Here is a 13,896-nt window from a genome sequence, read left to right on the forward strand (position 1 = left end):
GTGTTCTCGAATAGTTCAATTTAAATATTTTAAATAGTTTTTTTCTTGATTCTTTAAATTTTTTTGCTTCCGACGACGGAAAGAGAAAACTTTCCGAAACGTTAAGCATTTTTTTCTTTGTTAGGCAAATTTTTATTACTGTAAACATAACTTCTGACAAGCAGCGTCCATTTAGATTTAACGCAGAAGTGTTTACAAAAAATAACTATTTTATTTTGTAGATTTTTCTTGCAGTGCAGTGGCGAAATGCCCATAAAGGATTTTTTTGGATAGATGAATCCGCCACGTAGGTATAGACATTTTTTAGTAAGTTATAGTCCCGAAGCAGGCCTTCTTGACATAAAATTTGCTTCGTGTAATATTCTTCTGACAGCCTTATAGTCTTACACTTAAATGACTTAAATGTACGTTCCTTAGGTGCAATTCATTATAAATGGTTTCTTAGCGATACATTTATAATAAATCTATCATCTCGATTCGAAGTTCTCATATTAAGGTTCTTAGACGTCTAAGCATATGAACTAGAGGTTTCTAATTCTAGAATTCTAATTCCTTGACAGGAACTAGAACTTCCTTAGTTCTAGTTCCTCTAGAGGAATAGTTTCTTCAGCTAGCTCTTTAGTTCACAATAGTTCCAATTAACATCCCCGTTGCTTTCTAATGGGTTTCGTTGTCAGTCAGAACTATTCACAGTATGATTGTATAATTTTTATAGTGTACGAAATACACTGAAAAAAATATTGTTCATAATATTAATGAACAGTGATTATTAACTGTTGTTTCATTGGGACAATGATTTTTTTCATTAATATAATGATTTGTTAATCATAGATGGATGTCCGATTTATTAATACTATGAATCTAATTTCATCAATATAATGAAAATCTGGTTATTAAATTAATGTAAGATTTTCATTAATATAATGAATGCGTTCATTGTCCCAATGAACGCGTTCTTTATTTTAGTGCTGAAACTTTAATAAACACATATTCATTATATTAATGTACTAAATCATTGATTAATAAGTTGTACATTGTGACAATGAACAATTTTATTAATTCAACGAACACACTACATTATATTAATGTACGCGGTTATTAATATCATGAATAAAATATTAAGGCTTAAATGTCCGCCATGTTGATCGGTTACTTTGGCACTTTAATAACGTATGTGTGGTTAAGTCATTCAGTAAGGCAGTTTCATTAGAGCGGTAAATGTTCTCTTCAATATTTTAAATATTTTAAATAAAAGTCCTATCGTATTGTAGTTAAGTTAATGTGTTGTGTTGTCAAATCAAATTCCGCTGTGTGAGATCTCTGGTGTGGGTATTCATTAAAACAGCGGTTTCCAAATATGTTTCAGAAGATAAAAAACAAAAAGAAGAAAAACATAGTAACAAGTCGAGGCATGGAACCGATTATGGTAAATTCGAATGTTCTTTTAATATTTGGCATTTTAATTATTTTGATATACGTCTTTTAGAACCGGAAGAAGATGTCAGGTCTCAAGCCTTCAAACCCTCAAATTCGACAATTTCACATCGGACCCACTTGATACGACTTGGAAAGCCGGTTGCAAATTCGTCTAGACGTTATCAAGTCTAAGGATACAGCTAATATAATGAAGAAATGGTCTTTTTATAGAAATCCCTCAGGATATCGACTGGTAAATTAATTTTTTATTATAATTTACCCTAAAATTAATAATAACATTACTATTCTCTTCGTCGATTCGATTTTTTTGAATTTTAATTTGTATATGCTATATCGAGTTTAATAAATTATTATTAGTTTATTGCACTTGTTTTTTATTAATAATCCCTAATGGAAAAATTTACTGTGCTCGTAAGTAAGTCAGCACTATTAGTAATTTTGTTACCTTTGTAGCTAAGGGCTTGTTCAAATGGAAATATATTTAGAGTAGAATTATTTCAGGTAGTTGGCTGGGAAATTACTATCAATGACAGCAATCTTCATCATCGATTATACGGTGTAACAAGAGTTACTAATAATGTCGACTTTTAAATGTATAACTAAATAGGTTATGAAATTATTTCATTGTATTAATGATACGGTTCATTAATATATGGATTTAGGTACATTATATTAATGAAATCTGTTCATTGTAGCAATGAATGTGTTCTTCAAATTAATGAACACTGTTCATTGATTTAATGAACTTAAAGTTCATAGAGTTAATGAATTACTTTTTATTGTGCCAATTAAATCGTTCATCGGCTCAAAATTAATGATTTAATTAATTATATTAATGAAATTTTTCATTATATTTATGTCGACTTTTGGTTCAGTGTATAACGAAAAGTGTAATTGCGTATGTTAAAAACATATAGATAAGTTTTATTGAAGATAAAAAAATAATAAGGAAACTCAAATCAGAGTTTCTGTTTAAAAAAGTATATCACAAATCAATTGGAGCAAATAATACGAAAATTTTACGAAAAATTGCATTTTTCCTCACTTCAAGCGTCTTGTTTTTGTCTAAAAATTCAGAATATCTACTTCGTTTTATAAGATATTTCTTAATTTTAGAAACATAAAGTGAAATATTCCCATCAAATATTTAAAGAACAAACAAAAATCAAAAACAGTATCTACGACAATTTTCTGGGTATCTACGACAATTACACCGGCTAAGGCTGTGACAATAGACAATGCCAAATCCATCGTCGTCGCTTTCTATTATATCTCGGATCTGCCCATTGAATAGATTCTCGTGAACTAGTCTTCTAATTAGTTATTCAAGTTTCTCTCAGTCCTTACAATCCGGGATCGTACAATCCGTACGTAAACTATTCTTTTACTTAGTTCCTCTAGTTCCTCTAGGTCCGGATCCGATAACATAGAGCTGGTACTCCCCACTCCCGCCTAGCATCGGTGTAGGATCGCGCTGGCCGATCCGTACGTAAACTTGTCTTTTATTTAGTTCCTCTAGGTCCGGATCCGATAACATACGACTGGCACTCCCCATTCCCGCCCAGCATCGGGTTACGATCGTTCTGGCCGATCCATCGCCGTTGGATATTATTATATATTGGTCACAGTCTCGATCCCAGAATAGGTCCTGAGGAACTAGTTCTTTGAGAAACCGGTTTCTTTCATACCGTGGTCGGAATAGTTCATTGGAACTAGTTCGTTCACGTACTATACACCTCTCATAACTTTGATCTCTACCATATTAAAGCATAGCTATAGCGGATACTACTTCTGGACTTAATGCTATCTCTGCTAGAGTAACTGCCCGACAGCCAACAGACAATAATAATATGATTTTTCAATATAGCAGTGACATTTCATAAATCATAAACACTATTTCATAAAGTCTGTTGATTGTGATCAACAGCAAAGGCATGGTTTTAATGTAAAAATCCCGAAAAAATGTTGTCTTCTTCAAAAGCAAATATCTAAAAAAAATAAAGCTATTGAGATGAACCAAAGAATGTATGATAAAATGTATTTCAAATTCCTTGCTTTTTTAACATATTCCACAGGGTGTTTCAAACCTTCACCAAAATAACAACATTTTGTGATCCTTCGTATAATAGAGAAATGGAAACTTTCATTTTTAACATAGAAAGAGATACTAAAAAGTCGAATAATTAGCCAGAAATTGCTTAAAAAATCATCAAAATCGGTCCACTAGAACACAATATACAGGGTGTCCCAGAAATAAATGCAAGTATTTTAACTGGTAGTATAGTTCAACCCCAGAAACACGCCTAATTGGAAATTTTCAAAGTAAAATAACTCCGTTACTTTGGACTTATTTGAAAAATGATAAAGAGAAAATATGATTTTTTTTATCGAGATCTACCACCCGTTAAAATACTTGTACTTATTTCTGGGACACCCCGTATAAAACTTTAAAATACACCAAAATTTTAAGGTTATCAAACGTTTCTCGTGCCGGTAAGTGTATTTTAAGACCATGCAAAGTAAGTAAACTAATAAAATTATATTTCTAATTAAATGAAATAAGCTAATTCCATTAATACACGAGAGATTAGCTTTGATTCCATATAAATAATCGTATAAAAATCAAACAATTTAATAACACATTTTTAAGCTATCGAGAGATTACTATTTCTAATTATTGTCTAGTAAAGTATGTTACTCAGATCCTTAAAATTTTTGTTACCAATATAATATAATATATATTTAAAACTTGTTACCAATCCATTCTTCAATCTAAAAAATACATCTTATAAAATTCCCTATAATAGATATATCTTTACAGTTACCTGAAAGTATGTCCTGAGTAAATGAGGTATTGCAGAGTTCTCAATTGGAGGCAAATTAGCTAAATTAAAAGTAGTCTTAAGGGCTTCACTTGACGTAATCCTATCGTATAGAGTGTATCTCAGATGGTTAATATATTTAATATAGCTTGGGCAGTGATATAGCTTTAAAAGTTCAATAATCTTGACTGAGACAAGTCATCTTTGTTAGCATTTTTTTCTAAAAATACGTCGAGGTATTGACAAAGATCTTCATCTTTTTTCACTACCGACAGGCACATTTTTTTTGTTTCAGTCAGGATTAAATTATCTTTTAAAGCTATCACAGCCCAAGCTATATTTAACATATGTGAACCATCTGAGAATCTCTTAAGATCACCTTTAATTTAGCTAATTTGCCTCCAACTGAGAAATCTGCAAAACTCCATTTACTCAGGACATAATTATTTCAGGTAGCTGTAAAGATATATCTATTATAGGAAATCTTATAAGTTGTATTTTTTAGATTCAAGAATGGATTGGTAACAAGTTAGATCCTTGGTCGTTGGAAGAAAGATCAAAAAGGCAATCTGACACCTATTCAATCAACAGAAGATGTGGCGCCTCCTGACCTACTAAAATTATTTTATTGCAATTGCAAAGAGAGTCAGTGTTCTAAAAATTTCTCTTGTAGAAAACTGGGTTTTGCATGTTCTTCAAAGTGTGGTCAGTGCTACGGAAATCAGTTGCACAAACTTTTGTATTTTAGTTGAGGCTAAAATGACGCTCTTAATAACTTTAATTTAATAATAATTTTTTTAGCTGACCATACCAATAGGTATGGTAGGCTATTAAGATGCGCAAAAAAAGTTTTTTTAATTTCACTCAAAATGAGTTGTTTGGGTCATAAATGACCTAAATACAAAATATATTTAAGAATATAAGTACATTACTTACGCTTAGTGTTCCCGAAATGTATTTGTGTAATTTAAAACCGGTCGAATCAGGCAAAAGCCTAACCTTTAGAAAATACAGTTTGACATTGACAAAATTATAGGATGACAACTTAAGGTAGGTTGGCATCACGTTGGCATTTGCCTGGTTTTGACGAATTCATATGAATGTCATTCAAGACAAGAACGAATTCGTATAAATCATTCAAAATGAACAATAAAAAGTTTCAAATACATTTTTCTGTGGGGAAAACTTATTCATCATTTTTAAAATTTACATGGGATTTCCTGTGTCCAGGTCGGCAACATATAATATAAGCAAGTATAATTCAAGAATATCTAAAATTTACATACTTATTTCTCTCACAAGGCATACACAAACGACCAGTAAAACAAATTGAATATTAAAAACGCTGCTGGAAAAGCTATTCTGGATTTTTTGTCGATCCAGTTCGCCACCTCGTGAGGGGACATAGTAGTCCAAGTAACGTTTTTCCCGTTAGTTGACTTGTCTGGAACGGGGATACTAGTGACGTTGTTGTCTTCTATGTTAATCAGTTCGTCCTGGCTGTTGGGTGGAGTTTGAATAATAGGAATGGACGGCATATCAGTTGGAAATGTCTGGAATAAACAATGTGGCTCAGTATAAAAAAGCTTAATATACATTTGGTTAGGTTAGGTTAGGTTAGAAACGTTAGGTAAAGAATGGAGGAGAAATATCTTCGTGCATTAAAAATGGTCATAAAAATGGGAAGACTTAAGATGGCGCTGCTGTAGCAAAAACCTAAAATTTAAAATATGCGCCGAAAGAAGGTGCAGGTTGTAGTATACAGAGAAGACCAGGCTACTAGCGAACATAGCAAGTTGCCGGACGAATTTACGCTTACCCGATTTGCGTTTGTACACGAGATTCACTGCCGGCTAGTCGGCTGGTCAGGCCTTAGGGTCAGGCAGTACGCAGTTGCAGTTGTGCTTGGACGGGTCGGTCGTGACAGACTAGGAATACGACGCGAGGAGTGCCGAGTATTTATTATTTTCATTTTAAGTGTTTACCTTCACTTAAGGTAACATTTAAAACAAAAATACTTAAATATTTATTATTTGAGTGTATTTACAAGCCAAAACTAAAAATAAATAAATTCTCAAAACCCCCCCAAAAAAAAATATTACTATAAATAAAAAGAAATTATAACAAGTGTTCAAAAAGACCTTCTTGTGCTAGATAGAAGCCTAGGCGGTCGTAAAATCCCCGTTTGACATTGGCTAACATATTAGGGCTAATAGTTTGGAAAGCCTCTCGTATTTTTACTTGAAGCTCATCCAGATTATTAGCGCTATATGACCATACACTTTGATTTTACATAACCCCACAAAATAAATCATTGGAAGAAATATCTGGTGATCTAGCGGGCCACAAAATAGTTCCATGTCCACTAATTAAACAGTTGGGAACAGTATTGTTCGAATATTCTTGAACAATACGGGCATTGTGGGGCAGGGCAATCACCTCAGGAATTTGATTACTTGAAAACGTGGGATTTTGATCCGCGGTAGCACAAATAACACTTGCTTTAACTTCTGTTCTTCATTAATCAACACGTCAGGCTTTTTTGTGTTTTTGTGGAGACGCGCACCCATGTGTTCAAAATTATTAATAACTCTTGATATAGTAGGTAAAGATGGAATTGGCCTGTTTACAAAAGTTTGTGGAAAAATTGTTTGTATATCCCGATAAGACCTATTTTGGAAATACCATTTTACAGTTTGAATTTTCTCACGAACTTCGTAAACATCCATTATTTTACTTAAAAATAAATTTTACACGAAAACTGTCGCGAGAATCTATGTATTCGTTTTGGCTATTAAAACACGAATAAATACAAATTATGAAACATTCTTATCACATATCTACCTATTTTTATTTTATCGTATTTTTTTCGCCTGCTTCGCATTAATTCGTCCGGTTCTGCCTATGTTACTACTACGGTGGTCCGGTCTGTATGTATACTTACATGTACAGTGAGATAGTTATTCTGGCTGATCTGATTCACATTGTGATCTTTTTCATCGAGACTGGAACAGGAACGGGTTTTGTACAGGCTGTTGTACGATTCGGATCTTCTCAGTTGCTTTCTGTTCAAACTAGGCGTTACAGCGCCCCTTAATATGTACTTACTGCTTGCTTTTTTCAATTCAACTTGTTTTCTAAAATAAAAAAAAAAAAAACAATTTAAATTAAAATAGAAAAAAATACCTAATAAATTTTAAAAACGTAATGATAAAATAATGTATTTTAATAAACGTAATAATAAATAAATGGTAATACAAACGAAGTAAAAGAAAGTTAACTCACCTTCTCCTCCAGATGACGTTGACAAAAGCGAACTCCGCCATCGAGCAAAATATAAATGTGGAACAGCCTAAGAACCATATCTCGCTGGCTTTGATGTAACTCACTTTTGGCAGGTTCTTGGTTAGGCCACCGTTAAGTGTTATAAACGACAGCATGGTAGATGTTCCTGAAATATACCCTACATTTAAGATACTTCTATGCTACATTGTATTGGATATATAGTGTCCATAAAAAAGTGAGTTATCAAAAACTAAATGTTTTTTTTTATTATTATTATGGTGTGTTTAGACTTGAGCACGCACGCACTGATCCTCCGCGAATGCTCAAGTGTAAACGGCTGTGCGCGCACGCTCACTCTGAATCTGTCTGTGCGCGAGCAGCCGCGAACGTGAGCCGTCTGGTGTCGGTTTTTGGTCCGTGCTCAAAGAAATTTTATGTGTGCGCAAACGCTCAGTTTACACCGGCAATTTGTTTTGTCTGCGTTCGTGGGTGCGTGTGTGATTTTTGTTCGTTGTCTTTATTAAAATTATGGAGTGGATCAATGAATCTTCGATATTATTAATTGAAGAATATGAAAAGTTGCCTATATTATGGGATGCCTATATTATAGGATGTTAATGGGATGTTCATTCTTTGTATTATTAAAAAATAATAAAAACGCATGGCAAGATCTTGTAAATAAAATTAATATTGAATATGTCGATATTAATGAAATTGCTATTCTAAAATTTGAATCTTTTGTTCGTAATTTTTGGTGTTATTAAATTTTGTAAATATTCAAAGTCGGGTCTGGTCATTCTTGTAAAGTTTCTGAACTGATCATAGCCCTCCTCAGACACTAAGTTGTTGCAGTAAATTATGTCGATTTCTAAAAATTTGGGTTTGCCACCAGCGACGATGTTTTCGATTTTTCTCCTTTTTAATAATTAAGCTGTGCATAACAATGACTGCAGCCTCGACCATTTCTCGGTCGTCCATTATTTTCGCCAACACAACTTTGCTGTTCGCGCACAAATGGATCACTTCATTCGTCGAAAAATTAGTTTTTAATTTGAACGGAGCCGAGAGCGGGAACGAATGCCGTGCGCGCACGCTCAGCTCGTGCGTGCTCAAGTCTAAACGCACCATTAGAGAGGTAAAATTAGATAAGGCCGTTAGTTTCGGCTATAGGATAAAAATAAAGTTTAGTATACCATCTTATTTTTTCAATCAACGCTGCAAGTTAGAGCACATAACACAAATAGCACTACCTATTCATAACCAAACTGCCGACTTATGAAATCATTTGTATGGGAATCTGCATACTTCAATACCTAGATATCCCAATTTCTTCAATTAACGATACCATGATAGTAGCGTCACTTGATCTATTTGCAAAATATGATTTTTTACATTGACAATATGTTGACAATAGATATAATATATTAATTTTTATATATTGATATAATGACTGTCAGAATATTCAAAACATTTACTAAAAATAGCAGCTATTGCAGTTAAAAAACAGAAAACCTAATTTCAGCGTTAAAAAAAGTTACCTAATTTTACCGTCTCTTATTAAATAAAACTCCCGATGATGGAAAATTGTTTGCGGACACTGCATAACATAATTCATATTATGATTTGAAAGTACCTAAAACAGCTCTAGGTGCGCTGGCATCGGCTTGTAACCAAAACGTAACCCAGGATGTAATTACGAGAAATATGGATGGCAAGAAGTAGTCCATGATGTAGTAACCAATTTCTCTGCGCAGTTTAAATTTGAACGTGAGAGAACTGTAGTTACCGGCTGTAACAAAAAAAAATTGTCAACATTAAATAAATACAACTGATTTTTTTTATTATTTCTTATTTATTATTTTGATTATTTTCGTAAGAATTATTTCGTAGAGGTTAAAATATTAGAATTAATCATTTAACTTCAACGCAACATGTTTTAAGCTACAGAAATTTTTCTTTAGTATCAAAATATATAAATTTAAAGACACTATGAACAAGTCTTTTGTGCTGCTGGGGTCCCTTTGCTACACTTGGTATCGCTGCTAATCGATTGTCTATGATGCATATGCTTAATTTTTAAGTAATAATTTGATTAATCATCTGCTGATGATGCTAATATGGTTTCATTACTTATTGAGCAGTTGCTTGGTACTCAAAACTAGAGCAACGTACGGCAAGGCTAAACCTGTGGAAAGTCCAGAGGCTGGCATACATTGGTATCACAGGAGCCATGAGCAGGTTGAGCAGCCATTGGACAGGTTCCAACAGCAGCAAGGGGCATTCTAGGTCTAACACCACTACACATTGTCATCGGTAGATACATATTCTTAAATTTACGCTATCGAAAGATGCATACAATTTATGTTAGATAGGAACTATCGGAAACAAGAAATAGCCATCTGTTTGGATAGTCAAGCAGCGTTGAAAGCGATCAACGCAGTTTCAATCAATTCGAAGTTAGTCAAAAAATCCATAGAGAAGCTGAACAAATTAGGCAAAGAAAAACAACCACAAGTCCTCCTACTCTGGGTGCCAGCTCACCAAGGGATAGAAGGGATAGAAAGTATACGATATAGCTAGAAAAGAAGCAAACACTCCACTAACTGGACCAGAACCGTTGTGCTTCCCAAGTGGAAACCAACTAAAAGCGGAACTCGAGAATTTGGAAGATTCCATCCATAACCTGGAATGGGAATCCTGCAACGATCTAAGACACTCGGAAACGTATTAGAAGACCAAAGAAATCAAAGATTTTCCTTGATATAAGTAAAAACAATCTACGGATCGTCACGGGGAACAGGACACTGTTGTCTTCAATGAACACCTCAGTAGATTGAAGCTAAGAAAAAACGGCGACTGCGGATTCTGTGGGGAAAATAGGGAAACACCAGTTTTGGTGTTCCCCTCATGAGGTGTTTACCTCATATCTCGCGCCGAGACTACAACCATTCGCGCCATAAACTTTGGTGCGACAGATATTGGAAATAGAGAACTACTCTTGTTAAAGCCCTGGGACTCGGATAAATTATATCTCAAGAAAGGGGGACACAATAGATCGCAACAATGTAAGATCGCGGTGATTAACCCCCCTCCCACTAATTCTACATTTTACATGCTAATATGGTTAGCAAAACCTGTGTCCAGAGTTCAATATAAAGTATTTTGGAGTAAAGTGTTTTATTTTACTCCAACATCAAATGATAAACATAACAGAATTAAATTACATTCAAAAATATAATCAAATGGTGCATAAAATATTACTTTCTACTAAACCATATTAAGACAACCTCTCTGAGCTATTAGAGAGATATGTCAAAGTTCAATACTGCCGCAATTTCGCTATTAGCGCTGACATTATTTTGACATTTGCGTTTGTCGAACTTCGAGTTATGGCAACACAAAATAGCGTTGATTGATTTTGACGATTATGCCAACATTTTTAAAAATTTAGACTTAACCTAGTTTTCTCATTTTGTCAATCAAAAGAGTATCTATATTCATAATTTTCCTTTATTTTTATAAAAAATAGCTATTAAATATATCAGGAGTTTTAATAAGTGTCTAAAATCCAAGTGCCATCTTATCCGATAGTCAAGCAGCACTTAACGCGATCAACTTAGTAACCATCAATTCGAAATTGGTCAAAGAATGCCTAGAGAAGCTCAACAAATTAGGCAAAGAAAATAAAGTCCTCCTCTCTGGGTGCCTGCGCACCAAGGTATAGAAGGCAATGAAAAAGCAAATGATCTAGCTAGGAAAGGAGGGAACACTCCACTAACTGGACCAGAACCGTTCTGTTTTCCAAACGGGTACCAACTGAAAGCGGAACTGAAGAATCTGGAAGACTTCATCCGTACCTTGGAATAGGTGTCCTCCAACGGTCTAAGACACTCGAAAAAGTTCCTCAGAACTTACGACCGAGAAAAATCAAAGGTTTTCCTTGATTTAAATAAAAACAATCTTCGGATTGTCACGGGGTTTCTAACAGGACACTGCCTCCTCAACCAACACCTCAGTAGATTAAAGCTGAGAAACAACGGCGAATGCAGATTCTGTTGGGAAAATGGGGAAACACCAGAACACCTTATCACTGACGGCGCCGAGACGACGACCATTCGTGCCATGAACTTTGGTACGGCTGATGTCGAGGATGGCGAGCTGGCCTCTGTGGAGCCGTCTCAGATACTGGCTTTTGTTAAAGCACTGAGACTGTATGATGAGTTATAACTTGTTATAACTCAAGAAAGAAGAACACACAATAGAGATCTATAAGGTCGCGGTGATTAATTCCCCTCCTAAACGTTCTACATTCTAGTCTTTAAAAGAAAGTGTGTCTAAAAAAGAGTATAATTTAACCCAATAAAGAGTTATCTCAATTTTTATAAAAAATACAGTATCTCAACTGATAAAATAACGTTCCGAAACTGTCAAATTACCGCACGGCATCTTCTCCACCTAAATACCGGCATGCGGTAACGTTAATAGCGCACAAACGCTTATTATGACACTTTAACTGTCATAGTTGCTAAAATAACGCCTCCGATAATACCGCATATCATTGCCATGTCTCTCTATTATCTACTAAACTATTGTTCCGTATTTACCTGTTTACAGTTACTATATTTATAATTAATTTGTTAAAGTCTTGAGACTGTATGATGAGTTATAACTCGTTATAACTCAAGAAAGGGGAACACACAATAGATCTGTAAGGTCGCGGTGACTAACTCCCCTACTAAACATTCTACATTTTACTATATTTTTTATATTTAAAAAATATTGTCAATTTTGGTTTGGTTTGGTTTGGTTTGTGTTAGGCACGATCGGAAAACTTATATAGATAATCAACACTAAATATTTGAATAATAATAACAAAATCAAAATCATTGGTGTGCCCAGATTACCGATGATTTAAAAATCGAAACCGTATCGGAGCTGTTTAACTGTAAAAACTATTTATAAATATTTAACACACAACATGTGAGTTACGTTTTGCGGGGATACACTTTCGGGTGGGCATGTTCCTCATAGATTGTGTATCTCAAAAATCGGAAGAGAATGAAAAGACATCACCTACCTGCTGAGCCTTGTCTAGGCTCAGAACTCCAATGAAAGAACATCGAGTTAGTAAATTATCAACTCGAGGGAAGAGGAGTCATAGTCAGCGACTCATAGTCAGGTTCTCACAATAGGAATTGATCTCAAATCCAAGGAAGCAATAGATAAAGAGGGATCGGATATATCCTCTATTATAGATTCGGTGCAACACCGGTATCAGTTAAAGAGGTGAATAAAATGGAGACAGATTCTCCAGCCCCTACCTCACGGGTACCTCAGCCGGAGAGAAGCTCCTCGACTGTAAAGGGCACGTTGGGCCAAACCTTAGCCAAGGAGCATCTGTTGTCAAAAGAGGATGGGAAATACCCTGTCCCCTCTAAAACAGGAAAATGCTCAAGTATGATGGATTATAGACTGTATGACGAGTTATAACATAACTCAAGAAAGGGAAACACAATAGATCTTTAAGGCAGTGATTAACCCCCGCCCTCACAATCTTTATACATTCTATAAATATTTTAAAGGTGTTTAGCTTCCACTTCATTATTTTTTTCCTGTAAAATAAACCGAGTGGTTAAGGTATTCATTTTTAGATCCGCGAAAATCTCTTTACTATTAAATCTGAGAAACCAGACTGGGAAACTGTCTTGGTTCCAAAATACGTCAGTCATTAGAATATAATCTCTTCCGTTTTCTAAATGAATTTAAGGAAATTCCCCGTATGTTTACAATAATGTATTTCAACCGAGTTGCTATAATTTGAAATTCAAGTTTTTATTTTTAGACTTCGATTCTAAAAATATAACAAAAATAATTTCCAATATTTTAATAGTTAAATAAAATCTGATGATATTGTATTACAATATTTATTCATAATTAATGATAATCAACATATGTATATTTATTTTATACTAATTATGCCTTCTTGTTCCCGATACTTTATTGAAATAGAATTTCCGGATTTCAATTACTTATTTGCCTGCAAAAATTTTATGATTAATTATGGAGTATATTGGATTAAATTAGCAAATGTTATCGTCAACTGAATTCCCAGAGCATCTATATTTACAACTCTGCTTTCAAAACAATTAAAACTGACGTCAAATTGTGTTTCATTATTACAGATTGTTAACATAGAAACGAAATAACCTTAATAAATACTGTCAATAGATTTTAAGCGTCAAAATAAACACCAAGATGTCAGAAGGTGACAAATATATACAAGTAAACGATATTTACCTAAATTATGATAATTAAGATTAAGGTGTAGATTTAAAAATGAATGGTAGCAGCG

The 13,896-nt window shown here is 34.0% G+C and overlaps 1 protein-coding gene and 1 long non-coding RNA gene across 2 annotated transcripts; both read right to left on the minus strand.

Annotated features, from left to right (window-relative positions):
- Window positions 1–5,106: 5,106 nt before the first annotated feature.
- On the minus strand, window positions 5,107–9,333 carry LOC115883576 (gamma-aminobutyric acid receptor subunit beta-like; the record flags this gene model as incomplete). Its single annotated transcript, XM_030901935.1, is given in 4 exon segments — window positions 5,107–5,812; window positions 7,204–7,396; window positions 7,545–7,710; window positions 9,178–9,333. Coding segments are annotated over 4 exon segments (711 nt in total). The 3' UTR covers window positions 5,107–5,554.
- Window positions 9,334–13,454: 4,121 nt separating this feature from the next.
- Window positions 13,455–13,895, minus strand: LOC115883575. The gene is made up of 2 exons (XR_004050406.1): window positions 13,842–13,895; window positions 13,455–13,581 (listed from the first exon to the last, which is right to left on the minus strand). It is a non-coding gene; the product is annotated as an uncharacterized LOC115883575 (long non-coding RNA).
- Window position 13,896: the final 1 nt, after the last annotated feature.

This window comes from Sitophilus oryzae, unplaced genomic scaffold (assembly GCF_002938485.1).
Source record: "Sitophilus oryzae breed Bouriz unplaced genomic scaffold, Soryzae_2.0 scaffold_1948_pilon_pilon, whole genome shotgun sequence".
NCBI classification, from domain to species: domain Eukaryota; kingdom Metazoa; phylum Arthropoda; class Insecta; order Coleoptera; family Curculionidae; genus Sitophilus; species Sitophilus oryzae.